Below are 27,559 nucleotides of genomic sequence, written 5' to 3' on the forward strand. Positions count from 1 at the left end.
ACTTCCCGAAACTAAGGGATGCTGGCACCTCGGTGTAAGCAAAAGAGCGCCCAAGTCCTTCCCAGCCCAGAGCCGGGGGAGAAGCGCTCAGGACATTTGGGTCACATGAAACACACAAGACATTAAGTGAACCAGTCATATATTATTGGAGGATGTCATCAGATAGCTCCATCCCCAGTAAATGCAAATGAAAACACAGCATCGGTTTAACCACACATTCAATCAACCAAAACAGACAACAAATATTTATAGTGCCACTAGTGTTTACATGCTAACAGGGCGTCTGATTTAGAAAAAGGGAACTATATGCTGGGGAAAAATATTCCTGTTTCTCAGGTCAATGATCCCCTTGCTTAATCATCTTTATGAATGAATTCTAAGTGACACTTAGTCTGAGACATTAAAATTTTTCTGTTCACTGAATTTTAGAAATAGAGATGAGGCAAAAAATTCACAACCCTAATTGAAAAAAATAAAAGTATTTTACTATACTAAGAACGAGAAATCACAGGAGGAATTTCCCAAGCAAATAATATCTGTTCTCACCATTTTAGGGGTAGGTACATAATTCATTGCATCTATTCATTTGTCTTTATATCCAACTACCACCTTTGTACTAGTGGTTCACTCTCTCAGCCCTCTACCCCTATCTTCTCCCCGTTCATAAACATCAAGCTGTGTACACTATCTACGAGATCACTATAGTTGCACAATCATGATTTCAGCAAACGACATGGGTGCCTTCCTCATCATTCAAGTAAACAGCGAAATACCAGATATTAAGTAATAAGCAGAGCATCTACTTTCCTGGACACGGTTTCCACCCAAGGAACAAAATGACAGGGTTTAGGACATATTTACTAGCTCAGTGTTTTTTGTCCTCCTAAGTTCATTTTGTCACTGAGGCGTATGAAAATTGCACTCTCTGAGTAAATGCATTAAAGATTCTTGTCAAAACTCAAGATTTGTTTCAACAAGTCTATTTTGTACACCTTTACCAACTAAGAACCAAATTATTTTGAAAATATGCTCAAATTATAGAACCAGGAAAATTACAGAAGGGAAAACTTAAATTGCTGGTAAAGTTATAAAACATGCCTAAACTCACAGGTCATACGAAAATGCAAGTTAAAATGATGTAACACAACACGATTTCACCTGCTCTGAATGAGGAAATAAAGGTCTGACAAAATCAAGGGTTAGTGAGGACGTGGAGGAAAGAAACACGTTCATTTATAACCGACGGGAATCACCACCACTTTGGAAATTAAATCCGCATTTCCACTTCCACATACGTACCCTACAACTCGGCACGTGCAGAACACACGGACAGAAATGTCTACTGTAGCACGGTTAACAGTAACAAACAACTGGAAGTAAGTGAAATGATCCTCAACAGAACGGATAAATGTTTATACTCATAACGGAAGAGTATCCAACCAGGACAAGCAAATAAATAAAACCAAGTATAACAAAGTAGATATAATTAAAAATTAGTCAAAATAAAAAAGTTACAAAACAATAATACCCGTGTGAGACTACCATAATGTAAAGTTTCCAATCTGAAAGTAATACTACATAATGCTTATGTCCATGGATGCAAAAATATGTAGTAAAAACATAAAAGACATTCATAGGAAAGAAAAACATGAAATTCATGATAGTGATTACCTCTTTATCTTTATGAGACAAGGGGCCTCATCCATGTCTGTAAAGTTTTATTTAATAAAAGAATGATCTAGAGCCAATGTGGCCGAACATTATCATTTAATAAAGCTAGGTGGTAAGTACATTAGTGTTTGCTATATTATTGTCTATTCCTGTACGTTTGAAAAACACTGCTAAAGGGTGAGTAGGAGGGAAAGAGCAAAAGAAAGGAAACAGATATTCCAAGGTGATACCATATCCAGAAGGCAGATCAATTACCAGACCAAAAAGGATGGCTGCTCAACTTAAATGAGCTTTATCAGCCCAAGAGGCATGCTTTCAGGATGTTCCAGAGACACTGTTGCCAAGGAGCTGAGGACTCTGGAAGGCTCTGACTCAGTCAGTGTTCTTTCATTAAGTTAACGTCATTCCTTTATTTGGATACACAATGACGGCACCTGCTCCATGGTTAGATAACCAAGTGTTCTTACCAGTAACCACCAGCTATAACTGAGCACATCATTTCTGTCTGTCAGAAATCTTCCTCTTTAACAATAATGAAAATCCTTATGATTCATTAATCTGTAGCCAACAATCAATTGCTTTCTTCCAAATATGTCTCAATCAAATTAAGCTAAACGTATCTTTTATCTTTCACTGGTCTCTCAAAATAAACTGTCTAGCACTGATTATTACAAAGAACACAAGAGGATTTTGTGCATTGAAAGGGAGAAATCAGGATAAAGTGATATCACAAATCAAGGCACAAAATTAAGTTCTCTTCCTGTGTCAAAACTTAAGATTCCCTTCAAAAGCCCCTTCTCTAGAATACTGATAAGGTGGTGCGGGGGGGGGGAGGGGAAGAAAGTACCTTGTGTCAGAAGAAAAATATTAGATATAAGAAAAAGGTGACTGGAAAACAATTTAAGCAGCATTTGGCATGATTATAACCAACATTCTATATTTTATGATAGTTCTCATGGGATAGATATGTGGACAATAAAATATTACAGTGATATTTTTAACAGTGAAGTGGGAATCAGTCCCTCTGAAGTTTGTATCACAGAATTTAGACGGTAAAAACATACTGCTCTAAGCAACCAAAATGGCTATCAGGAAAACGAAACAACATTCAACAGTCCTCTTTCTTGGTCTCTTCTACTGGTGGCCAGTGAACACCAAGCGTATTAGGGACAATTTGTGTAATCATACAAGTAAGGCACACACTCTGAGCCAGCCGCCGTTCTAAGGGCTGCTACAGACATGAAATCATTAATTTCACAGAACCCTGCGCAGTAAATGTTGCATTAGCTCCATTTTACAGATGAGCCTCTGAGGCACAGCAAGGTGACAAAATCACTATCCTGGGTCCCATTTAAATAAGGGACACTGAGTAAGGAACGGAGGGAGTAGAATTTCTGTTTCCTTGGATGAAGACTATAACTGAGAAAAATGACAACAAGTTTCCTCACCTAACATCTCTGTGCGTGTTAATATGCACTAAAGCTGTTAAGAAAACACACCTGACTATAACAACAGTCACTACATCAAATAATTTGGTTAGCAATACCTAACAATATCCATGCTATTTAGCACCTGTTTTCTAGACACTATTGATACATTCCTAAGGAAATGTAAGACGGTTCGTAAAAGAAAATTTCATGACCAACTGAAGCTGGTACTCAGTCTCTGCAGCAGAATTAGAATTATTCTATAATGGTTCTCTAGTTTTCGTCGTGCACCATCTAAGGCTAGATCTTCCTACACACATCAACTCTGTCCATTACATGTAAAGAGGCTAAGGGGACTCTGCAAGGTCTGAGACGTATCCAGAATTCAGGAATTTGTGCCCTCTCTGCCCCATCTAGGTTTTCAAAACAACCACAGCAGAGGTTGCTGTTGGGAGAAGTTTCTGGAAGCACTCAGAGGAAGAGGTACGAGATGAGTCTGTGGATAAAAATCAGGTTGCTAAGGATCAAGGCTACTAAGAAGCTCCAGGGTTCTGGAAATAGCTGCTCAAAACACGAATTCATTCAATAAACTTCTCATAGATCTCTATCCTCTGCTCAGTAGGTGGAAAGATGATACCAAGTATTATAAGACCCGATGCGTGACCTAAGAAGAGGGGGCCAGCCGGGGGTCACTGTACAACCAGCCTGAGAAGCTAGAGTCACATCCAAGGCTTGGAGCAACTGGTCAGTCTTTAAAAGCAGCTGCTACAATTCCAAGATAAGTTTTGAAGGTTAAGTAATTTGAAATTCTCCAACACGTTTGCTACATTTAAGAAAATGGATTCTGTAATTAGAAAATTTGTAGGACAAGGAGGAAAATGATACCTATTTCATCTTCTCTATAAGAAGCCAAAAACTGAAAGAAAAAAAAAAACCAAACCACAAGTTTGTATGTAGCTAGAGAGAATCACATTCTGTGTATGCACTTACCCCGAGAAAACGCTATTGCCGAAATTTGAATCAACATTTCTTACTGTGAAGGATGTGGGTCAGTGCTCACTAGAAAAACAACGAATTGCATCCAGAATCATATATGAGAACACTGTATCAATATCCCTTATAGTCCATATAATTCTGCCTTTATTCTAGATTTTTTAAAGATTACCACGAGGAGAATTTTTTTGTGCCACGATACCATATTTAGCTAGATTCTAGGTATATTAATCCATGACCTACTGGGAGAGAGGAGAGGGGCTAACATTTCCCTCAGAACCTCCTCGGGGCAGGCACTCTAGCAGATGCTACGTACAAATCTCATCTACTCTATGGAGGACCACTCCATCCTGTGACTGCACCACGTATGCATTTCTCTTCCTTTAAAGAATTCTATTTTTCTCAATTATCCAACACTTCAAGAATGGTGAGGGAGAAAAAAACATGTCTGCTTCTGAAAGCCCTTCAGAAACTCTAAAGCAAGTTTCACCAGTTAAAGAAAGAATATGGGGGGAGAAGGAGAGGTGACTATTATACAGGCACACCTTGGAGATATTGCGGATTTGGCTCTAGACCACCGCAATACAGCGAATGCCTCAATAAAGAGAGTCACTTGAAGTTTTTGGTTTCCCGGTGCATATAAAGGCTGTGTTTAAATTATACTGTAGTCTAGTAAGTGTGCAATAGTATTATGTCTTTTAAAAAGTACATCTTAATTAAAAAAAAAATACTTCATTGCTAAACAATGCTAACCATCATCTGAGCCTCCAGTGAGTCATAGTAATAACATCAAAGATCACTGATCACAGATCACCGTAACAAATATAATAATAAAAAAGTCTGAAATATTGCAAGTACTACCAAAACGTAACACAGAGACACAAAGTGAGCAAATACTGTTGGAAAAACAGTGCCGAGACTTGCTCAATGCAGGGTTACCACAACCCTTCAATTTGTAAGAAGTGTAATATCTGTGAAGTGCCACAAAGCAAAAGCACAGTAAAACAAGGTATGCCAGTACAATCACTGTTACGAAGTTGAGCTTATATTACTTGAAGAGAGAACTTCTGACTTCTCAAAAGGGAAAAAAAAAAAAAAAAAAGGAAAGATAAAAGGAAAGAAAAGAAAAATCCAACATGTGACAGAGTTGCCACAAAAGAATCAGTTAAAAAAAAAGAATGCATTATCAGTTAATTCCTATTGGTACAAGCAGTACAACCCTAGATGGTATGAAAGAATAGAGTCAGGTATTTTTGAGTGTTGTGAGTAATGGGGTCCTACAGTGACGTTTTAGGTCGTTAAGTCCACCTTCTCCAAACATGCAAGGATACTTCTGAATACGTGAAGATTATTCTATTGAATCCCCTTAAAAAAAATTTTTTTTTTTTTTGCTTTAGGGGAAATAGCTTGTCATGGCCTGTGTCAGGAAGTGAACTTCTGAGGACAGGTGTTTCACCTATAAATGACACAGTGAGCTCCTGCCCAATTAGAGAAATTCAAAACTGAATCCAGCAGTAAGAGTTTGAAAGTGGGCTATTAATAAGTCAAATTCTACCTTGTGATTAAAAAGGTAGATAGGAAAAAATAACCATTACTTATTGGAAGGTAAATTTTACTTAGGCTTAAATTACTTTAAAAGGGAACTGAATTCATTCTAGTAGAATAATTATTCGACTTCCAGTAAATTTTTTCTTGATAAGGATTTGAAACAGTGATGTAACTTATTTTCATTCATCCCCAAGAAGAGCTAAAATCCCACTGAGGTTTTAAATGACTCCAAGCATGCTGCTTATTTAGAGAAAAATCAAGGCTTCTTAAGCATTTTAATCAAATCTTCATCACTTCTGTGTAAGAAGTAACTTAGGCCCGTGTTTCCGGACACCCAGGGAGTTTGAGTGATCAAAAATCTCTGAGAGGTCAGGGGGAGACAAGCATGTAGTGACAGTTGTTTGTATTCTCATGTGGTTCAAACTAGGTTCCTCTCTCCCGTCCTTCTTATGACGCAGGTTAAAAAAAATAATAAATTAAAAAAAGGAAAAGAACCATTTTTAAGACTGCATAACTAGCCCTACCACTCCCATCCCCCAAATCACTAAGTGGACTTCATGCAGAAGTGCCATAAATTGTACAATGGAGATATGGCTAGAAAGTTAGCCAAAGTACAAAGAATATTTTTAAAAGCATTAGAATTCCTTGCTAATTTGAAAGTCTGTGGTTGTTCTGAGAGCAGGATACACCTGTCGACTGGCTACTTCCTTTGAGGATCATAAAGAACCCCACTCACAGGGTTGCTGTGAGATCTAAGACAATCAATACATTAAAGTTCTCAGCGGTGTTTTGGCAAAAAGGACGCGCGCTCATCGCGTTGGCGGCTATCATCAGCATCGCCACGGTGCAACTGTTCTAAGAAAAACTGGAAGAAAAAGTCGCATTCTCACCTCCCTCGTTTTACTTTAACATGTTTGTACAGATCGGTGGGGGTTATTTACGAGTCTATACTAAGTTTCGTGTGACTTCCACCAATGTTAAACAATCACTATCATTTTAAAATTTATAGAAAATTGGGTTATAGGGCATAAAGATAGAAACAATATAAATCAAGAGTTAAAGATATCCACGTACTGACTGTCGCTTGTAGTGTATTCTTCGCCTACTGTAGATCTTGTGAAGTCTATACTAAGAACAGAGTCTGTGCGGTACAGGGCACTATAGGAGAAAACCTAGGAAACATCAGGGCTTCAGAGCTACAACCTCAAAGTACACGTCAAATAATAATACGTGAAAGTAGAGCTAAAAGGAGTACGGAATATGGTGATAATTATAATAGGGGGTGAGTGCTCAGAGCAGGTCACTTCAAGGATAAAAGCCCTGCAGCTTGCAAGTGACTAGAAAACCATGAGCTCTTCTTTTTGTTTGAAGGCATACTTTTAATGAACCGAAGACATTTCAAGTTCTTATCTGATCCATGATAACGGTAAAATACAAGGGGGGGCAGGAGAAGCGTGCGTCAACCCGTACAAGAGAGACACACGTGCGCTCACTCGCGCAGGTAAACGGGGATGCAAGTGCGGCAAGAGCCTGTCACGTATCCCCAGTCTCATCCCTGGCTAGAGGAACTGATGGAATGCGGGGGAGGACACTGCTGCTCTGGACAAACCTGTTGGAGAGGTCGCGTCTGGGCTTGCCGGAGAAGCCGCTGCGGCTGCTGCTGCTGCAGAAGCTTCATCTGTATCAACTGCTGCTGCGATGTGATGGCGTGAAGGGAGGGCGGCTGCATCACGGCCCCCGAGCGCCGCTGCAGCATGTTGGACAGGGCTTGCTTGGTATTGGTGGGGACAAAGGAGCCCGCGGGGTCCAACCTGGAGCCGCCTACAAAAGCAACCACAAGGAAGGGCTTTCTGTGCATGTTAATGCAACAGGTCTTCCTTATTTTATTAAAACACAGAAGTCTCACCTCCTGAGCCTCACTTGAGGAGCTTCCCTCACTTGGGAAGCAGGGCACTGCCCCACCCTCTACAAATATCAAAGATCCCTAAGAGTTGCATAAATTCCAAACGATGGGGAGGGTGATGTCTAGTGAATGATAATATTTGAATGACTTCACAGAGGGCCCACTTCGGTCGGTAAAGTGAAACGCCCGAGATGCAGAGTCACCGGCCCAATTTCAGAATCATGTGGGGTTTAAATTATGCGAGGTGCCCCGGGGACATGTTACTTGCACAGAACGTATTGCCTCCGTGGGGTATTTGATCAAGCGTGCTAAGCCAGGTATAGAGACCCTTTTGTAATTTTAAACCCTTCTGAAGTTCACGGTATTTAAGCTTCTTTACCACAGCAAAATAAAAATGCCTGTTTTTTGGTAGAGAGGCATGACAATACTTTAAAAACCTGAAATGCTCGGAAACTTCAAATACCGTGATTCTAAAGACAAAACACATCTTTTTCGAAGGGTAGAAGTAAAATAAACAAGAAACATTAATTATAGCTTAAAGAAACAAATGAAAACCTTAACATATTTGCATCTAGAATCTGCCAAATGCCTTTAAGAGGAAAGAAAATGTCAATATTTACTGGCTTCAAGTAGGTGCCAATCCTTCGCTCACCAGGTAGTTTATATTCTTTAATGTACGGGAATAAGAAAACTTCTATATAAATACCTTACAAATGTTATATTTTTTTCTTTAAACCAACTTGCATGACGGAAACAAACATTTCAACACTGATCACTGGAAAAACCCACATTCTTTTTAAGACTCAGCGTCACAATCAGCAATATGATTTATGAAGTCATTCAGCAGCCTTTGAAGAACGTTTGGAAAAAAGTGGGAGGTCAATTTGAGCAACATGACAAGGTAACTTTTGTTGAAGCAAGAATTGGAAATATACTAATACAACTTTATTGACTCATTTTATAAGTAAGAGACATTCTTTTTAAAGATTAGACTATGATCTACTGTCTTCTAATTTTCCTCACTTTTCTATAATCTTATACCTCTGAGTCAGCTAAAGAAATAAGATATAATAAATATGCTGAAGCCCTCTGTATAGTCTTACCTAACTAATTTTCTCCCCATCTCTCACCAAATGCTCTTTATTATTCACATGCATTTCCTTATAACTTTACCATCCTGGAGTGTACACATGAGAAAGAGAGATTGCTTGCTAAAGACGTGTGTGTGGGGGGGGTGGGGGGGAAGGGCACTGTTTTACATTTTTAAGAATGTATGAATGCAAGCAGACGATACATACTCTTCCTCAACTCCGTAGGTTTTAAAACTTTATGAAAATCTATTAATTCACACACGTAAAATCCTCATAAATTGTTTTCTTCAATTCTTTTTCTTACATGTCATGATACCTAAGCCTTACCTAATACCTAAAGTTCCTCAACTTATAAACACCTTTTATAGTATCCTAGGGGGAAAAGGGTATGTGCCTTTTAAAATACTTAGCCTTCAGTTTATAGACAGTCCTTGTGTTTGATTTCAATATCTAAAAAGTTTAAAAATGCTTCAATTCACAAGGACTTTGGAATTAAAGAGAGAAATTCAAAAGAGAGGATGAGCCTTTATTATTTTCCACATTTACCACGGCCTAGTCTGTTCTTTCTTTTTTCGTCTACATTCTATTCACTCAATAACCTATTTTTAAGACCCCACGACAAACCAGACAGACGCTTCTCTAAGTTCTGGGCATACTATAGTGAGCCATCAGATAAAATACCTGCCCTCATGGAGCTTACGTTCTGGAGAAGGCAGATAATAAACCAGGAAGTAAGTAAAATTTAGATAGAGTCTATAAAACAAGTGCCGATGCTAGAAAGAAACTGAAGGAAGAGGAGGGGAGCAGAGGGGGCAGGGAAAGGGTGTGGTTTACAGTTTAAAACAGGGTGGTCAGTGCAGGCCTCAACCCAAAGGAAGCAGGCAGTGAGCACGCAGGTATCTGAGGGAGCCAGCACGCGCAAAAGCCCTGGGGTAGGATACGTTACGATCACTCACTGAACCTGTCTGTTGTGTCAGGCTATCTTCTAAATGCTATGTTTTTTAAAACTCACTTTAAATTATATATGTGTGTTCGTCTGGTATGTAATATAAAACTTATTTCATCCTTCAAAGAAAGAATGAGCATTTTCATCCATTTTCCTTACTGCAATACCCTAACAACTAAAACTGGATCTGGCACATGATGCATGAAGCTCAGTACATTCTGCCGAATGGATAATTGAATCACCCACACTATGAGGTTATATGTGAGCATATCCACTTTACAGATGATCAGACTGAGGCACAGAGGAGCTAAGACATGGTGGAGGTGGAGATGATACAGTAAGAGGGTGGTAGAGCCAGAGGTGAAGCAGAACTGTAACTCCCAGACCAGCTCTCTTAACCACGGATTTAGAGGACAAAATACGGATTCTCCCCTACAGTAGGCCAAGAATCAAAATGTCCTACTCCAATTACAATAAAGATCACAATATAATACAGAACACAATAAGGAAAAATTATTATCTGTTAGAATGTCACATCCTAACAAAAGGCAGGTTGAGATCTCAAAATAAACTGTTTCGCAGAAACAGGCAAACTTTCATTTAGAAAGAAAAAATTAAATTCATTTCTAATTAAGAGACTTTTTTATTCTGATAATCCTTAGATATAAAATCTACTTGGGCTCGAATCAAAGCAATACTAACATTTACTGTGAATATGGTAGGATTTCTTACTGATATCTATTTGCTGCACCAAATTTCTGAGCTCCTTCGTGGTGTAAACAATTTAAAAGTTATAACATGAGGAAACAATAAAAGACACTACGATAGTGTCTAATCTTTCAAAACGCTGGTAAGAATTATATCTGATAAAAGCACACGCAAATTTCACAACAGAAAACTTTGTCAACTTTATATCTTATAGCTGAGATGTGCATCAGCTGCTAATTTCCTTCTGACACTGGATGAAAATTCCAAAAGCGGCACATGAACTAGTCACTGAAACTGAAATTTTAGAAGAAGGAAAAAACACCTTGAGTGGAGGGAATTACAGACATGTGCACTGAGCGCTCACTTCTGGAAATGTGCAAGTTGCGTGGCGGTCTCAGTTTAAAAGCAAAGAGAACCCCAAGCTATTTCTCACCTCGGAGTCCCCCGACTACGCTCCGTCTTCACGTACCTGGAGTGAGAGCTTGGCTCTGAAGGAAAAGGCCGGGCTGCTGAGGCTGACCCATGAGGTTGTAGCCCCACAAGGTGGACTGTGGGTGATGCATCACCTGGGAGGAGACGGGTGAGTAGTTGGGAGGCACTCGGTACATGTTGCTCTGTGGATACTCCTTCAACGCAGGGTTAAAGAAAAGAAAAAGTTACTTAGCTCCACACGCCACAGAGATAATTACCGCAGATTCCTCCCATCACACGATTTGAGAGAGCTCCTATCGCAGCAGTCAGCATAGCATATTCTCTGCAAAACACTCATTTACATTAAAGCTCTTCCTTGACTTAAAATGTACTTGGCTACAGTAGGGGAAGATGGAAAAGGATCTTTTCTGCACTCTGTGTTTAAAATACTAAAAGCACACTTAGAACACCAGTATTGACCATCACCCACAGCCGAGAAAGCGTCTTCAGTGGCTGAATCTCCCGCTCACTGCATCTTACAAGGCTTTCCTGATACCTTGTACCTGGATGAGAATTAGCCAGAAAGGCCCACAGGACTTCGGAACCAGTCTCCAGCCTAGACAGTGTCTTAGCTCCAACTTTCAGTACAGCACTCTAAAGAAGCAGACTCCCCTTCCATCTTGTCCCCTTCCGCCCCTCACCACACTCCTTGCCCAGGGCTTTCTCTTCCTTAGAGCAACTGCAAAGCCCCTAAGGATCACACCTGAATGCCTCATTTCCTCCTTCTCTAGCCCTGAAGGATGAAGGAAAAATAAAAGCTCAGTTCCCTGCAATATACCCGATTGAAAAGAGGCAGCTTCAGGAAAAGTCTGGGAGAAAGGGACATGACCAGGATGCACTTGGGGAATGAGATGAGTCTGAGGTCTTTTAAAGCATCTGAAAAGAACAGAAACGCATCCATGTGGATAGACAGGCTAGGAGACCCAGCCTCGGGGAAGTGGCAGTCTGAACCTTATGAAAATAGTTTGGACCTTTTTCAAAACAGAGGGATATTGGTAGGAAGGCTACACGAGAAGAGGGCACTGACATTGAAGTGGCATCCAAAAGCGATGGTGGTCATTTCTAGAATAATATTCATCACCAAGCTAACAGCTAGGAAAAAATGTTTTGGTTTTGACACAGGTGAACAATAACAATAATTAGTCATGATGACTGAACAACAACTTGTGACTATATCTTCCACTGGACAACAAGAACGCTCTCGAATTTTATAGAAAAATGTCACAAATTCCCTCTCAAATATTTTCAGGTGAGTTTAAATGGAAAGCTATTTTACATGTTAATTCTATACAATTATTTCTAAATTACCATCTCATAGATTTCTGTTTTCTTCAGAAAAGGTTGCTTTAGGTAGGGAAGGCTAACAGGGAAACAAGGAGTAAAACTGTTTTAAATTATGTTTATTTTATTTCTTATAAAGTCTGAAAATATGGTAAAGAAGTAGAATATAAAGGAGAGTAAGATGGAATGGTAAACTAGGAAATCTCAGACTCATCCTATTAGACATATTAGACGGGGTTTTATCTAGGGAAAACAAAGAGTTTTCTATGTTAATTTACTATAGATATCAACTGTCCAAAATACAAAAAATATTTTAGGCACCTCATAATAAAAATATGTACAAGGATGAGATTTTATAGGTCAAAAAATTCAAGTTTCAAATTTGAGAACTTGTGAGACAGTGAAATATTAATATTATTCACAATTGAAGCCTAAAATTAAACAAAGTTATGAAAAGTAGAGGATGTTCTGTTGATGACATCTGAGCCGCTAGGATAGCTTACATATAGGCTTATACTGTGCTTAGGAATGTTTCTTAGGGATTTAATTCAGGAACTAGTAAATGTTCTACGAGACGCTAGCGTGCCCAAAGCCTCTCTCTACTTCCCATACTCACATCAACTCTCGAGCTGGATTTCGTCTTGCGCTTCCTTCCCTTTGTCTTCTTCTCCTCATCTGTTGTGGTTTTCCCTTGATCTGACAGCTCAGCTGATTTCCTCTCCGGTTCCTGAGAGATGGGAGATGTAGGCTCTTCCTCTTCCTCTTCAGGGGGCAGGGGCAGCGGCTCGAGGTAGTAACTTCGGGGCTTGGGCATGGGGTGTGTGTGATACAGGAGGAGGTGATGCTGTTCCTCGTACTTGATGACCTTCCGGTCCATTCGGACAGTCCCGAACCAGGCCCAGGACAGAGGAGCTGGGTTCTTCTGACCCTCAAACAAATCCCACGGGGACACCTTCTGCTTCGTGGAGACCTGGAGACCCTGTGGTGCAATAATGCGCTATGACCACATGCTCAGATCTTTGCCTGATTCGGAGGCCAGGCTTGCTTAGGACATGGATTCAGAGAACATTCTGCCTCGTGGGGGCCTTAGAGAACTCTAGCACACGGCAGACGGGCTAAGTGATGAGTCCAGGCTGACACTAGATCACTGAGAGTAGCGGCTACAATCCAGACCTTTAACTCCAGTTCTACGGTCCTTTATACCACACTGTTCAGGATGTGACACCAGACAGTACAGTATATTTTACTGTAAATGGCTTTTTTTTCCATTTTTTTTTTTTTTAGCAAAAAAAAAAAAAAAAAAAAAAAAAAAAAATTTCTAGAAAACACTGCAAAGTTGATCTTCCTATATTGAACTATAAACCTTTGGAATCTATTGTTTTTAAGATAAAACAAAACTTAGGAGTCAAGTTATAGTCAACCTCTAATTGGGTTGGACTTGATTCAATACAGGCACCTTTCGGTACTTACCTGAGCCGTCTCTGAATAGTTAAGTAATATTATTCCAGAATTAACTTGTACCAACAGGTACAAATAAAGACCTTCAATTCAAGCTTATCTCTACTGAGTGTAGAAGAAGAAATGTTATTCTGTTTCTGGAAATAAAAGTTTCTTATTTTTAACATTAATTGGCACCGTCCCTTGGTCCTTTCCCTGGCACACCAAGCTGAAAAAAATTTTTCTTCCAAGTGACCCTGAAAATAACTGCTCAAGTTACTTTGAATAACTTAATGAATGCTCCTATTCCTAAACTACATACACTCTTCCACGGTGGCTTCATCCAAAACCAAGGCTCACTTACCATCTGTATTTTGACTGTTTCCTAATATCTGTCTTGACATTAGAGCTCTTTCCTGGGTGCCGAGACCATGTATCCAAAATGTGTCACCACTGGAGAGCCCACCAGCACTGCAAACTCAACCTGCCCCTGACTCTAGCCTTGTCTCTCTCCACAACCGGGCGGGTACCAGCACTCAGGGCGCTCTGATTTACTGCAGCACTACATTTTGCCTACAAGCTACAGTCTCTCATGCCTTTGCACAAACACTTCCCTGTGACTGTACCACACTCTGCCTTAACTCCTGGCTAACGCTTAATCCTCCAAAATGATTCAAGTGTCAATTTTCCTAAGGATCCTGTTCTGACTACCTACCCCACATCTGAATGTGCTGGCTCCTTCGCAGCTTCCCCTAGCACTCCGTACCACGACACACAAATCTCACCACACTGTAATCATCTACTTCCTCTTAAGGGTAGGAACTCCGTCTTTCATCCCTGTCATCTCAGAAATCTGTGGCTGCTCAATGTTCATTGAAAGAGTAACTGACCACTCTTCTCATATTTGAGAGAACCATGTTTAATATCTCATATAAATCAAGTGTTCATTAAATATTGTTCAGTTGATAAGGAAATAAAGTGCCATCACTTTAAAAAAATTTGTTTACTCAAAACAGCTTACTACATGAAGACTTTTACCAATAAAAACTTTCTCATCTATTAAACGTATTCTGTTTCCAGTTCTGCAGTAAAATCAAACCTGACTTCTGCTTTTTTTTTTTTTTTTTTTTTTAACATTAAGGTTTGTACTTACTTTTCCCTTGGTGGGCTTCAGAAATTCACTTAAATTCAGGAACAGTTTTATAAATGAAGATCTTCAAAGATCATTATCTGTATGATAATGCCAATAACCGTTGCATTTAAATGACAAGGATATGTTTTAAAAAATCAAGAAACAATAAAGTTAAGATGTTTTACATGCCCTATAGGAAGACAAGAAAATGCATTTTGTCTTTGTAAGTTCATGCATTTTTATATATAAGAAACAAACATTTACTCTTGCCTGTTTTTTGTCTATAGAGTCAAATCCAGCAATTTTGTTTCCTTTTGTGTCAATCAAGGAGCCCATAGGTTCACAAGTGATGACATCACATGTCTGTTTTGGCAAAGGTAGCAACTGTCGAACTTTGTCAATACTTTCTGACCGCTTGTCTCCCAGCTCTTTCTAAAAAAAAAGAAAAAAAAAAAAAAGGGGGGAGAGAGAAGTAAGACAGAAATTACAATAAAGGCAAAAGTTAACAAGAAGGAAGTTCCATTTCCTTTTTTATAGCTGGAATGTTCTTTAACCTTGAAGACGGTCTATGGGGCAGCTTTCATTGAGAGTGGTGAGTATGTTTCATTTCTTCTATTTAAGTAGAAAACAGAACACATATAAAGACACCCTTGTTACACAACAAACATCAGAGTGCTGAAACGACAAAAATCCAGTCGTATTTGCAACCAGAAGGCAGGAGCTGCAGCACGGAACACGTTCCCCAATCCAGGGTCAGACCTCAAGGTAACGATTGGTTATTTTATTAGTAAGGTCATCGGGTATGTTAATTTTTTTTTCCTGCATTGTTTGCTTTCAGTTTATTTCAAAGACTGTGTTAGTGGCTAGTCAAATGAATTGAATTTAGAAATATCAATGCAAATGTTTATTTTTCAACGGCATGTTGCCAGTCGAAGGCCAAATTATCCTAAATCTAATGTTGGCATTTTGGTTATACATTTGATAAGGGATTTCTAAAGTTCCTTAAGAAATTAAATGTTTTATGAATATAATTATTTTAAGAAAAATCTCCAAGTTATATATACTTATAACTTTTGGGTACTGGGAAGCTGAGGTAAAGCAAAGAGCAAAATAATCACATTACATGAAGTTGAATGCAATAAATAATATCTAATTTAAGGAGTAATAAGATGCACTAAATAACAAATCCATAAACAATGAGAACTCACATATAAAAGCAGGTCACAAACTTACTTTCAGTTTCTTTACTAAGTTCATGTATGCGCGTTTGTTCTCTTCAGATCCCCCTGGGGATGCGTTTGATAGGTCAGAGGCCAGCGTTCCATTGATTAAAACACCCAGCATGTCAAGAACTGTTGTGAATAATTCACTAAGAGGAGAAAGAAAACATGTGCACCTTAAAGCAAAACCAAGACACTCTTAACTGTCAAATTTTTATTTATTTTTCTTTATTATTAAATTTGTATTGAAGGCACAGAATTATTAGTGGTACCTAAGAATATACGATGTGCAAGAATCTGTAGTCAGTATATCAAAGCCTTCACTACACACGCACGCAGCAAAATCAGTGTGAAATGAATAAGAACATACTTGTTAGTGTGCATGTCGACGGTTCCAGAAGTAATGATCTGAAGGAGGAGAAGGGCCCAATCTGTCGTCCACTGGGTGCTTCTCTGCACTGTGTCAAACATTCCTCCCACCTTGCACATAAAAAAATACAATGAAAAAATATGCACGGTGTTACAGAGAAAATACCACCCTCACCACTTTATGCAACCAAATTTTGATTGGTTTAAAAATTTTTTTTAAAAGGTGCTCTAGTTTATGGATTATCCTTGTCTTCTCTCTCACCTAGCTATATATTTGCCACTCTTTTTGGTTCCATTAGAACAGGAACTGGTCATTCCAAAAAAAAAAATAAAAATAAAAAAATAAAAGAAAGGGTTTCTCTAGTGTAGACATGTCCTCAACATGAATTACATACTAGTAGAATTAGCTTTCTTTTGTTCCTAAATTTCATGATCTCCAGTTTCAGGATGTAATTTTCATCGAATTAAAGCTGAATAGATCAAAACCGCGTGACTCAATTATCTACAACTTTGTGTTGTCAGTTACTATTGAATCTAAGCCTGTTGTTATAATAACACTTGGAAATAGGCAGTGACACAGAAGTAAAGATGAGCGGGAGGCTTGGCCCCCAGGACTGCTTGTTCACGTGTGGGAATTAATATCAAATATCGGGCAAGCCATCTTCCAGAGTCGCTTTTAACTGGGCTGTACACTGAAAAAAGGAAAAGTCAAAGGAATGTGCAGTGGGCAAGGAATTTTAAATTCCTACAAAACCTCCCTGTGGGATTTGTCTTTATGACCAATTGGATGGAAAGTTTGATAAAATTTTGCCTTAAAGGACATTTTAATACAGTTTTTAAGCAAGAATGGTAAAAGCGAACACATCTCAAATTAGTAGTTCTCTAAGACCTACTCTTGGCACAGATGGAAAAGAGAGAGAGATTCACTGGGGGTGAGGTGCAGAAGGGAAGGCAATGCCTAAAATACCTACTGCTGTCCAGAAGCCAGGCCAGACAGGAAGGACAGTGGTCAGGAAAACAGAAGGTGTGAGAGACAAGGAAGTAGTAGAGAGAGCAAACAGCAGGCCTCACCTTGTAATGGAAGCTGTGACTAGAGCAGGAGTGGAAAGCTGGAGTTATTTTCACATTTAGATAAGTGTGATGAAGGGAAAACACTAGAAGCATCTCTTACCAAATTTAGGCGGAGCTGCAATGCCTCGTGCATCATCTGTCGTGCTTTTATGTCATCTTGGTACCGTTCTTCTCTCCAATTACTTAAAATCTAAATCAGAAAATGAATGAAAACAACCCCCAAAACTTGCTTTTCCTGTTAAATCAGATTTTTCTCATACTTAAAGTTAAATTGAGCTTTTTTACTGACAGTCAAAAACAACTTCTTAGTTTAATAAATTAAAAACCAAGGGGAAAATAAAATTTTGCTTTCCTCCCCTTCCTCCGTGCAGACAGAAATCTGGCTATTTCTTTGTTTGGTATCTAATTACGTACCCTGTTAAGAAAAATCTTATCTAATTACATGTCCTGTTACTAAGCCTTAGAAAATGCTTTAGAGGGTCATCAAGTTAAGCACTAACAAAAATAAAGATTATTTTTAAAATGTACCCTTAAACTGGTCTTATAAAGATAAGTATAAAGATAAAGACAGACAGAATTACATTTTATATCAGTCTTGTCCTAGATTTCTAGGGACATGCTGTGAATCCTAGCAAAAGTATTATGCTGATGTTTCATTGAAAGCTTGCTAGTTTATAAACTTGTCTTCCTTGATAAAGATATTGTAAGCTATTTTGAAAAATATGACATCTTGGACATCAGTGGCATATCAGTTTATTAAGTAACTGCTTCCTCACTGATTCAGACAAATGTTGGGAAGGGAAGGGTTGCTTAGCAAAGGCAAACCACAAGTGGGGAACACCCAGAATCAGAGGATATAAACAAAAAAAAAACCAAACAAACCCATACTGCCATGCTCTGAAATACGGCACCTAATGAGAATCATCTCAAAAGAGCTGAAATGAGTCATATGCAGAAGTAACCGAGCCCAAGAGATGATTTGTAAGTACACTTCATGGTAAAAGGACAGCACTTCCCAAATATCATCAAAAGATATGGATGAACCTCCCCCAAGGCAGGTGAAGGGTACAAGGCAGTTAACAAAACACACAAGCTGTCATGGAGCTGACATTCTGAGAGCAGGACAAATAAAAATAAGTGGAACAAGTGGTATGAACCAGGGCAAGAGGATAGAGAATGACTGTGGTCCTACTTTTAGAGAGTGATTGGTGGGGGGTGGGGACGGGAGGCCGGGGGAGGACTAAGGAGGTGACATCTGAGCAGAGACCTGAGGAAGTGAGGGACTGGCCACGCTAATAACTTCCAGGGAAGGGGAGAAAACACGCAACGGCTCTGCAGTAAGAATTTGCTTGGCAAGTTCAAGGAACAGTAACATGGTCTCTGCATACAGAATGGAGTGAGCAAGGCCATGACGGGCGGGCAACAAGGTAGAGGTGGGAGCCAGTGCCCAATCATGGAGGGCCATATAAGCCTAGACCGGGAAGTTTTATTCTAGGTATAGTAAGAAACACTGCAGCATTGGGGGCACTGGAAAAATATGTGGTTTACACTTAAAAAGGATCACTCTGGCGGCTGTCTAGAGAATAAGTCTCACATATCCAAAAGGTAGCGGATGACAAGAGGACCAAATGAGTTAAGTGTCTTGTTCATGTTCATCCAGTACCGTACAAGAAGACACGGTGTCATAGAATCACAGCCCCACGGGAGGTCTCCATTAGATGCTACCGCAGGATAAAACATCCCATATAACCAAATCTACCCACTCTGCTCCATTCTACACTTTCTAATTCCACTTTGATCACTCAGTTTCCTTGCAGTACACAGGATATAAGTGCTCTGAATAGTGACCAGGAGAACTGTGACTGGTGGAAAGGCAAATGCCAAAGTCTTTGTCAATGAACCAAAATGCCTTCTGATTTATACATGAGTATCCTGTGCACTTGACCAGCATCAGTCTGGCTCTTGAAGTAAAATTGAGTTTCTGAACCTACATAGCTCAAGCTGAGACGCTGTCTGCTACATGGAAGCCCAGCAGAGGAACTGGAGAGAGGTCCCTTTGTCATACTGCCATGCCCCCTGCAACACAGATTGCTCCAGGACCTCTCCCACGAGGCAGGGTCAGGAGAGGAGCAGATATGACAAAATTATGTGCAATCTGCAAAATGTTACTTTTATAGTCTACAGACATTCACCCAACACATAATTAATATTATACTATTGTTAATCTCATGGTGACTAGAATGCCAGGTAGGAGAACGGGGCATGGATGGTGTTTTCCTGCTTCTAATCAAAACATGTTGTGCCCTTATTTTAAGGGCAGTATTTGAAAGGAAAACAAATGAATGCCATTAGGAAAATACCTGCCTGGCTCAATATTCTACTGTACTTTACCTGGTTAACTTGATTCTGCAGAGATGTTAGGAGGCCTTCTCGTTGTTCATCTTGTCCCTTAAGGCAGGTAAGGACCAGTGAGAGGAATGGCTGTTGACTCAGAAGAGACATACTACAAAGGAAGTAATAATAGCAGACCTAGTTAGAAAGGAAGGATTACTTCATGTGCAACATTGATGTCTTGCCCTTGGGTTGTTGGCTCTTATTTATTCTACTGTTACAAAAGGGAGGGGAGTAGTAAATAGCCAGGACTACTTGAAAAGTTAAATCATATCTCTAACTAATATGGTTAAAAGTCACTGTAATACTTCTAAATAATTTAATATGTTCTCTTGCCCTCGAAGGAATTCGCAAACTAGCATAAATTCGTACTGCATATGAGTGTGTCGGGGGGTGCAGGGAGGAGAGAATGTGTAGTTTCTATCAGTAAAAATTTCTATCAGTAAATTCAGTAAACTGAATTTAAAGGTACACATCAGGAGGAGTATCACTTTATACACAGAATAAAATGAGAAAATTTGAAACTTCTCTTACACAATATCCGTATTTTAGGGTCCAGGAAATAGGCCTATACAATTGTTCTGCTTGCTTTGTTTTTCAGCACATTTCTCAAGACCAAATAGCTGGGTATGGGTAGAGCTAAGTAAGATGCACACTGAGGTCTGAGGACTCCAAAACCAGAATGCTTGCTAGTGAGCTAGTGCACAGCTCTGCCACATCCCACTTGTAAAGTGGTTTTAAGACATCTGATAAAAAATCCATTTTAAATTGTCATTTTAGTATTACTTCTTCCATGACCAGGAACAACTAACAAAGCATACTGACAGACTAACTTTGCCACACCGGAAAGGAAAATTTCTTAAAATGAGATCAAGGTCAAAATACTTCAATCTGCTTCATCTTACACCGGCAGAGCTGAGAGAGACTCACTTGGGAAGAGCCATCTTCAAACTCTGACACACCATCTCTGCTCCCTGTGGGAAGTGTGGCAATGTACATGCCCTCACCCATTAGCAAATCGACTTTGAGAATTAAAACTGAGTCATCTGGTTGATTAATAAATACTGGCAAAGATGACAAAACAACCAAACAGCATACACGCAAAGCTAGGTCAACACCAAAAGGTATCAATTCTTCAGTTAAGAAAGGAGAGCGCAGACTCAGAGGCCAGGCCACCTGGGTTTCAACGCCAGCTTTACACCTCCTTAGCTGTGTGTCTTTGAGAAATTTACTTAACCTTTCAGTGCCTCTGTTTCTTCATCTTTTGAAAAGGACATAATGAGAGCACCTATCACATATGATTGCTGTGAGATTTTCACGTATGTGTATCATGAGTTTTATACAGAGACTGACATTTCATAAGGGCTCAGTAAATGGCAGCTACTAAAAAATATTACTGATTAGGGGGCAAGAAACCTGTATGTTCAGAATTTTTGTCTTTCAATGTTAGGAGTTTCCTTTTACTCCCGGGGCACTACATTCATCGTGGTTTCACATTAGAGTGTGCGTATGTTCTTTCTCAGTAACACGGTCAGTTTTCCAACAAAATTACTTGAAACCTTTTCTAGGGCATAAAATTTAAAAAACATTCAATTTGGAGGCTTATAAGTTAATATCTAGTCTAGAACAAGAGTCCTAAATGTTAAAAAGATTAGTGACTATTTCAGGGTCCAGCATGACAGAATCATAAATTATTCTATGAAATTTAAGCAGAAGTACCTAAATACCAAGAAAAACAACAACAACAAAAGAACTGTTGAATACAGGGACCAAGTGGATATCCAGATTTGATTCAGCAGGTCTGAAGTCGGTATTTTTAATAGTGTAGCAGTGATTAGGGTACACAGGCAGAATTGAGAGCTAGTGTACTAAGTATTATAATCTGGGATCTTTGAGGAACAGAGATTTGTCCAACAGAATAGTCTCAGTTCCATATAAAGATGAAATTTCAATGGACTCTGAGTACAATGAGCCTGTACATCTGTAGAAGATTGGATTTTCTCGACTGTTCTTTAAATTCTCACATAGAAACACATCTTCCAGACGTACCTTTTCTGTTTTTGTCTGTCTCTTTCCTTTTTTGAAGAAGAACCCAAGTGCTGTCCCTTCTCCAGCTCCTCGCCAGCAGCTTTCAACACTCTTCCCTGCACAGAAGTCGGCAGCCTAGCAATTAGGGGGGCTACCAGCCACACGCCCCTGCGTTCAGAGGAACTAAAATCAGAAAAAGATGTTATACCCAAGGAGGCATCCTTTTACTCTGCTCTCACGGTTCTAACAGAAACTCCAGAGCATAACTTTTATGCACAAGACACAGATTATTCTAACATTCCCCCTTTTACTCCTATACTATCTTTCCTCTTGCCAAATACCAGACATTTGCACACACTTTTCAATCATGCTTATGGAAAGCAATAAAAGGTGGGGTTCTGAGAGGATACTATAACTAAACTTTTTTTTTTAATGTAGAAAAGTGTTTTTCTATGATTCTGGCTCTCTGAGCAGTAACAGTCCTTTTGTCTAACAAGAGATATATTTTTCTGTCATGGTTAAAATATGAAATGTTCTGATTATGTTTAAGCATGTAAATGACCAATTTTTAAAGGTTCAAAATTCACTAGTTATATATTACACCTAAATGATGAAATACAGGTCTATCTGCCTTTTGTGATTATCATTTGAGCAAAACTGCCAATTAATAAAGATGGCAGGGCTTCCCTGGTGGCGCAGTGGTTGAGAGTCCGCCTGCCGATGCAGGGGACGCGGGTTCAGGCCCCGGTCCGGGAGGATCCCACGTGCCGCGGAGCGGCAGGGCCCGTGAGCCATGGCCATTGGGCCTGTGCGTCCGGAGCCTGTGCTCCGCAACGGGAGAGGCCACAGCAGTGGGAGGCCCGCGTAACGCAAAAAAAAAAAAAAAAAAAAAAAAAAAAAAAGATGGCAGAAAGAGTGTTTATTAGGAATAAACATATTAGGAATACCATGGAATAGAGCAGCCTCAGGGCACACTGAGAAACTCTTCTGTCCTGAATGTCATCTGTGGTTCCAAGGAGCCGGGGCCTGCTCAATCTAATATTTAGAACACTAAGATATCACCCACCCCAGCAGCATGGCCCTTTAACATATTAAATAATGATAACGGACACTTACAAGTAATTATTTTCTTCACAATCCTGCAGCTTTATGAAAAAAATAACTGCATTATGAGAATAAAATGTACGGTTACATTTGAAAAATTAATGATAGCCTCATAAAACTACAGAAAAAAATACCTTAGAAATGTCTTTATTCCATTCTGTCTTGTGCTACTCGTATCGGTACTTCCAATCCCGTTTGGGTTGAAGAGGCCCATACCCGAATTAGAAGAGTTATTGTTCAGGTCGGCCGACTGCTGGAATACCTCTATTGTTGCCTTGGCAATATTGTCCAGTAGGTTGTTCATTTCAGCCACCGAACCAGAGCCCTGGAGTTAGACGTGAGAAAACCAGCACGCATGTGTTTTACTTTGTCCTCAAACACCAACGTGGTTTTGCATTTCATAAAATTTTATACACATACACGCTTTCAATATATACTCACAGGGTCCTTCAAGCACTGTTTGATCATTAACTGAAGTTCCAGCCAGGACTGCCTCAGTGTCCACTGCTCAAGATTCTGGGGAAAATGGAGTTAACACATTAAGAATATTGAACATGTTTTAAAATATAATAATTCCTTGCACTATTCTCTTTCTCAAGAAACAGAGGAATGATCACATATAATAAAGGGATTTATATGAATCAAAAGGCTTCCAAGTCTATTACATACGCTCATTATAGACACAACGAAATAAACAGGAACATTAAAATAATGTGCCTTACTCAGCTAGGCACTGTAAATGAATAAGACAAACATTTCTTCTCCCAAAATCTACCTAACCAACCACATAAAAAAATGATTTCGATATTTTTTTAATAATATACTTAAGACAGCCCCTCTACAAAGCTTATTTCTCATGTAAACACAGTACTGACTTAACATATCAATATTTACATAATGGTTATACACAATTTGCAGTATCTGTACTACCAAGCAATAAAGTGTGGCAATTACACAAAACAGAAAATTGGGGGAATAAAAATTCCAATTTTTCAAATCCCAGAAAGAGAATTCATTGAAGTTAAGAATTACTTGGCAATGACCAAAAAAAAAAAAAAAAAAAAAAAAAAAAAGAGGCGCAGTAACTCTCGCTATAAACACAAAGAATGTGTCAAATGACAAAAACAGTCTTTACACTATTATCGCTCACCTGAAGAATGCGTTTGATGTGCTGTCTTTGTAGGTTGTCCCCCTCTGTACATTCTTTAATGCCATGAGGATAACAGATCAGCTGCAATAATTTCTGTGCTTGCATATTTGAGAGCACAGGGTCCAAAATAAGTTCTTTGTCTGTGCATAATCTTTCAGGTTCTTTTAAGCAATGTTCTCCTACCCATTCCTAAAAATAATGCGGCAGTTATATTGAGAGGCAGAGACTTTCAATGTGTATGCGCGATATGTACTAAACTCATGGTACACAATAGAAAGCGGACAGGAATCTTCCAATTTAAAAAACATGAGATGGAGAAGTGGGAGGGAAAAGGCTTACAAGCAAATTTTCTAGTACTTTGACTTCTTAAAAATACAAAGTAGAATCTTGGTTATAGAAAATTTTTAAAAAGGAATGCAAAAAAAGAAATGCAAAAAAAAAAAAGCGGGGGCAGAAAAAGCTAAATAAAGAAAATACTGGTATGTGTTTTCAGTCGGAGAATAAGGCCTTGCTCTAAGTAATGTTTTGTAATCATTTTTTTTAACTTGCTATGTAACAGTAGTGATTCTATATTATAATATGTATTCTTCATTTTTAGGGAATGCACTATAATATATTCCACTGAATAGATAGGACATAGTATAACATTTAGAAAATTGTCTTCCTTTTTTGATATCATTATGAATAATGTTACCATTGTAAATAAATATCTGTGCACATCTATTCTCTGTACAATTATTTTCTTAGGATAATTTCATAGAAGTGCAATTGCTGGGTCAAGGAGGAGAGCAAAAATTTAAGGCTATTGATGCATATGGCTAATTGACCTCTGGGGAGTTTCCACCAAATTAAACTTCTTTTAAACAGCTTTTCCTCGTCATTTTTTCAAAGGCAAATTCTTGTACTAAATGGGGTAAGAAATCATCAGAAGTACTAGAGCCAAATTTGAACCCAGGTATGTTTCTGATGAAACCTGTTTCTTAAACACTTCATCAGTGGCTCATTGCTGGCCGTCCATTAAAATCACCTGGGGAGTTTGTTAAACTTCCAAACCCAGGCCCCATATCAGAGCAATTAAATCAATCTCAGGTAATGCTACCCAGACATCAGCAATTTTTTAAGCATCAAAAATTTTTTTAAACTCTCCAGGTGACTCCAATGTGTACCCACAGTTAGAAACCAATGCACAGCTCAGTACACTCTCAACATCTGTATGACTAATAGCTAACTTTTACCATGGTTACAGTATACCTTAAGAAAAACATGACCCTGTCAACATTATATCTATAGCAAAGCGAAAAAGAGATATATGGTAGGCCTTTTTATAGAAGGAAGGAGAATTTAATAAAAAATGGAAAGAAAAACCAGAAATAATGAAATTGATCACCTAGGGCAGGGAGGAACCCAGGGTAGAAAAGATGAGGGAGGGAGATGTACATCTCTCTGAATACACACTATTGCTCCTTGACCTTTGGAAGTATGTTACTCTAAAGACAGAGCTAGGGTAGAAAAAGAAATCTAAACCGAACACAAACAAAACCAAATGAAATCAACTCTATTTCAAGTGAATAACATATCCACGCTGAAAGAGAAAGGTCAAATAACTTTTTAACGTAATACCGTAAATGCTTAGGGAAAAAAGAGCTACAAACAAATCCTCAACTCCTTTTAGTAGGCTGGTTTTTCATAGTGGTATAGGTGTAGTAATTCTGAAACTACTTCAGGTGTTTTGTAGAATTCAACCAATGAGTAAATGGTTGATGTTATTGGTAGCCAGGGTTCTTACTGTGGAAGAAGGCGGTATTAATATGGAATGAGGGAATGCACACAAAAATTTGTGCAGTTTGATTGGAATTGGAGGTATCGGTATAAACTCGTGATTATACACATACACATTTATGTACATGGATGTTTTTTTCCCCCAGATCTGTCTGCTGAAAGGGCCTAGAAGCAATGAACACACATTGCGCATAGCAATGAGCACACATAGTGCTCGGATCTTGGTTTCTAAATACCATCCTCTACTAAATGGAACCAGGGTTCCATGAAGGAATGAGTAATTCCAGGTCTGGGGCAGGGAAGTATAACATAGGCCAGAAAGTAAGAAAATACTTGTTATTAAAAAAAAAAAAGAGAGAGAGAGAGAGAGAGAGAGACGTGTCAAAATAACACAAGAGTCAGCATGAAAAGATTCACACTGGACAAATGTGGGATAATTTGAACATGAAAATAACTGAGGACAGTATATTATAACCTATATGAAAAGAAATGAATGAGTGGAAGGAAGGGAGGGAGGGAGGAAAAGGGTAGGCTCTTCCTAGAGTAGAATGCAAACTGATAAATGTGGAGGGCGTGGAAGAGTTGGGAAAAGCCATTTTGCAACCATTGTAGTAAAGACTGGTGTGGACAAGAATCAAAATGGATGCTATATGTGAGGTGGGGGAGTTTGATGAGGAACAGAAAACTTGCACTGTCTCAGAGTGTCTCCCCCAAATTGTTTATTAACTGCAAGGGAAAAAATAATAACTATACAATAGAAAAATCAAAAAACCATACAATGGAGACAACTTGATCAAAATGAACACCTGCAATGAGGTGCAAATGAACCTCATGTGCCTTCCGATGTGATTACCTGAGAAAAACATAACATACTTCTACAGTATCCTGGCCAGGAAAGCATAATCTGAAGCTAATCTATAGGAAACTTCAGACAAAGCCAATACTGGGACAATTGACAAAACTGGAAGGTGGCCTATAGGTGAGAAAAAAATTACCATACCAATGCTAAATTTCCTTACTTTTGATAACTGTATTTTGGTTATGTTAATAAATGCTGTAATATTAAAAAGTAAAGAAGAATAATGTATGCCATCTACTCTCAAATGGTTCAGTGAAAAGAAAAAAATTAAAAAGTATACGAGGCCACATTCACACACACAAATAGAATTATGAAGCAAATGTGGTAAAATGTAAAAAATTACTGAATCCGTATAAAGGGCATACTAGAGTTCTTTATAATTATTACAACTTTTCAGCAAATTTGAAATTGTTTCAAAATAAAGTTAGCAGGAAAAAGAGGACCACATATGTACAAGTTTCCTACAATATTGGGCATTTCTCTCCAAAGAACAGTGACATGCTCAAAGTTAAAGGCAAATTAAATCTGAAGAATACCTGTTGACAGATAGTCCTCAGTACATATCTAGCATATTCTCTTAAATTGGCAGTTTCTATGGAAATGCTTTTCCCACAGGATTTTGAATTTTGTGAGGCAGTCCAGATATCATCAGCATTTCCATCACGTCGTAAACCCCTCATGGTGAAGTCGTCATTCTTTAAAGAGCTGACATTGTTACTGCCAATTTTGGCATCTCCTAAATAACAGAATCACAAAAGCAAAATCATAGACGTTCAAAATATTGCCAAATATTTGGGAAATAAATGAGGCAAGCATTCAGGGATTTAAAATATATGAATGGGATCATCATTGCATAGTCAGTTGTTCAGCAATAGAGAGAAGGAATTGAGAGAGTAAATGCTAGAACCCTGAGAAGTTTCATCAGACATGGGAAAAAAACCAACCAAACAAACAAACAAAAAAACATGTTCAAGACTCGT

General features: G+C 38.7%; 1 protein-coding gene across 1 annotated transcript in view; it reads right to left on the reverse strand.

The window, feature by feature from the left end:
* The window catches only part of MED12L (mediator complex subunit 12L), a 316,215-nt gene that overhangs the window by 22,639 nt on the left and 266,017 nt on the right, over nucleotides 1-27,559 (reverse strand). Inside the window, exons 28-40 of the mRNA XM_024131828.2 lie at nucleotides 27,116-27,315; nucleotides 23,942-24,130; nucleotides 23,233-23,307; nucleotides 22,926-23,116; nucleotides 21,709-21,870; nucleotides 19,660-19,771; nucleotides 17,369-17,458; nucleotides 16,199-16,308; nucleotides 15,842-15,977; nucleotides 14,879-15,040; nucleotides 12,656-13,018; nucleotides 10,757-10,913; nucleotides 7,249-7,460 (exon numbers count right to left, since the gene is read on the reverse strand). Coding sequence (XP_023987596.1) covers nucleotides 7,249-7,460; nucleotides 10,757-10,913; nucleotides 12,656-13,018; nucleotides 14,879-15,040; nucleotides 15,842-15,977; nucleotides 16,199-16,308; nucleotides 17,369-17,458; nucleotides 19,660-19,771; nucleotides 21,709-21,870; nucleotides 22,926-23,116; nucleotides 23,233-23,307; nucleotides 23,942-24,130; nucleotides 27,116-27,315 — 2,159 coding nt within the window. The remainder of the gene's footprint in view (nucleotides 1-7,248; nucleotides 7,461-10,756; nucleotides 10,914-12,655; nucleotides 13,019-14,878; nucleotides 15,041-15,841; nucleotides 15,978-16,198; nucleotides 16,309-17,368; nucleotides 17,459-19,659; nucleotides 19,772-21,708; nucleotides 21,871-22,925; nucleotides 23,117-23,232; nucleotides 23,308-23,941; nucleotides 24,131-27,115; nucleotides 27,316-27,559) is intronic.

Source organism: Physeter macrocephalus, chromosome 1, assembly GCF_002837175.3.
Source record: "Physeter macrocephalus isolate SW-GA chromosome 1, ASM283717v5, whole genome shotgun sequence".
NCBI lineage: Eukaryota > Metazoa > Chordata > Mammalia > Artiodactyla > Physeteridae > Physeter > Physeter macrocephalus.